General features: G+C 47.6%; 1 protein-coding gene across 1 annotated transcript in view; it reads left to right on the top strand.

Moving 5' to 3' along the window:
- The window catches only part of LOC125026322 (uncharacterized serine-rich protein C215.13-like), a 7343-nt gene that overhangs the window by 4394 nt on the left and 449 nt on the right, over window positions 1-2500 (top strand). The window contains exon 3 of the mRNA XM_047614682.1: window positions 1-2500. This exon is cut by the window's left edge and continues 50 nt beyond it; it is cut by the window's right edge and continues 449 nt beyond it. Within this exon, the coding sequence (XP_047470638.1) occupies window positions 1-670 (670 nt within the window). The 3' untranslated portion in view covers window positions 671-2500.

Raw genomic sequence — 2500 nt, 5'->3', positions numbered from 1 at the left:
TGGAGGAGGCGGCGAAGGCGGCGGCGGCGGCGGCGGCGGTGGCCATCTCATGCGGCTGTCTCCGTTGTCCCACCACCAAGATGCTGTCGCTGTCCCTGCAAGGGACGCCCCAAGGGATCTCTCCACCGCCACCTCCTCCATCACTAACTCCGCCTCCACGTCCTTTAGCAGTAACAACACCAGCAGTAGCGTCACCCCGAGCAAAGCCGAAGATCAGCATCATAGCCACCACCACACGTCGAGCACCACGACCTTCGAGGACCACATAGTCATCAAGGAGTTCGTCCCCAGCAACCTGGCTGCGGCGGCGGTAAGCTACAAGGGCGTCTCCGCTGCAGTCTCCACCACTCTGAAGTCTGCCACTACCTCCGCCTCCCTTGTGAAGTCCGTCGGAGATCTCTCCCTCGCAAAGACGTCCGTGGCGACCCCGCTGACGAAAACGCTGAGCGTGAGCACCACCGCATCTCCGCCGCAGGCGCTAGTGCCAAGAGGTTCCTCTCCGCCCCCCATGTCACACGCCCTTCTGAGCGTCACGGCAACACCCTCGCCTGCCACCGCCGCTGTGCAGAGAGCGGACAGAACCCTCGGCCTGGACACTACCAGTCAGAAGGACATAAAGGCCATAGAAAACGGCAAAATGCGTAATGACAGTGAGGAAGTGTCGTCTTGATGAAGCTCATTCCCTCACTGCTTGTGCTTCAGGTGGCTGAGAGTGGCGGTTTTTACTTAAGGATTTCCCTTTTGGTGTTATTCACTCTCACCCATCCAGCAGCGGATCCTTTGCTAATCCGCCTTCTTTTCGCTCCCCACCTCACGTCTCCTCGGCGGCGCTCGGACGCCGTGAGTCCTGTGGGCGGTGGGGGAGGAAGACGTCGCTCAAAGGATCCTAGTGAAGGCTAGAGAGACGAATTAATCATATGCTCATTCACTCACCGTGAGGAGAATGAGGAACTACCGAATTATATGTGCTTCGAGCAATTCTCCGAAGCTTCACAACTCATGTTTTCAAGTCAGATTTCAGTGAATGGCGTCGGGTTGTTAGTGAATGTTAAGAGAACATTGAAAAATGTATGCCTCTCTGTATGACCATGCTATTCGTTCATGTACACGTGCTCGAGAAGGTAAAAGTGACTCTGGAGTAGCAGGATCATTACATATATCCCGCTTTTTTAAGTCGAAATGTTTCTTTCGGACGGGAAAGCAACCGTTCTCCCAAGTGCTCAAACGCAACACTCCAGGGCACTTGTGTTCATGTGCAATTATTTATATTAAATTCACGTAACAAAAGAAATGGTTGTTTCCAGATTTTTACTTATTTATTTATATTTATGACGAGTATTTAATGTTATACAGATCGTCTCTTTTTGTGTAATTCAAACACATTCTCTTACTTGTGCCATGTGATTGGAAAACAACACTGAAAAGTCGAGAGAGAGAGAGAGAGTGAGTGAGTATGTGAGTGAGTGAGTGAGTGAGTGAGTGAGTGAGTAAGTGAGTGGGTGCACTTTGTGAAAAAGAGAGTGCAAAAAGAAAAAAAAAAAACAGGCTTTAGACCGCGTAATGAGTGAATTCCAAATAGCACTGGTAGGGGTCTTTGTCGTGCTAAATTTAAACTCACAGAAGGGTATGGGCAAATAAGTGGGTATATAGTTACCAAAGAACGGCTCGCGTAATTTCGCGCTTAAGGAGAAAAGGGCTATTTGAGAGAAAGTTGCCTTGGTCTGGAGACCAGGGCGAGGAGGAGCGCCCTCAGTGGAGCAGCGAGAACATCCAAGCAGCGCTCTAGCAATATGTGGGTTTTTAGGCTGAGGAATTCATAGGGAGTTCTCAAACAAAACGAAGCTAGATTAACAAATTCGTGACATAACTTAATGAGTAATTGTGGGTTACGAAAAAAATAATAATATTGATAATCAATAAGTACAAGTTTTTATCCTCAAAAAATAAATAACATTGCTGTTATTAACATTTCGCACTTTTTATGACTTTTTTCTGGGATTTACATTCCCATATAGATTTACTACATTGCCTTCCATAATGAATTTCCATATAGCATACGGAAAGCTCTCACTTAAAAGAAAGAAAAACAATCTGTGAAAAGGAAGACTGTTCTCGTTTACACGAGCATTAGGTCACACTCGCGTTCATTTTACCGATCATGTAAGCGGGGGCTCAGAGGGGGACCTCCGTGCCGGAGTGGTGGGGGGGAGGGGGTCCGTGTCTGGAATGAAAAGAAAAACAAGTAAACGCCACTGATATGTTTTGTCTATTATGTGTCGCTTGAATAAAAGAAATCCTCATGTTATACTTGTTCATTTATTAGGGTATTATCTGTATCTCCCATTGGAGCGTCACCGTCAGAGACATCTCACGCTGACTGGCTCTCAGCAAGGTGTGACTTCAGGCCTATGTATATATTCGGATTACCAGTCAAGAGTCAGGATGGCCGTGACGTCATAATCATGATGAGGCTGAGGCGACAGATGCCAGGAAGTGTTTC

This window comes from Penaeus chinensis, chromosome 6, assembly GCF_019202785.1.
Source record: "Penaeus chinensis breed Huanghai No. 1 chromosome 6, ASM1920278v2, whole genome shotgun sequence".
NCBI classification, from domain to species: domain Eukaryota; kingdom Metazoa; phylum Arthropoda; class Malacostraca; order Decapoda; family Penaeidae; genus Penaeus; species Penaeus chinensis.
The sequence above is the reverse complement of the archived record's forward strand: the minus strand, read 5'-3'. Positions and strand labels throughout refer to the sequence as shown.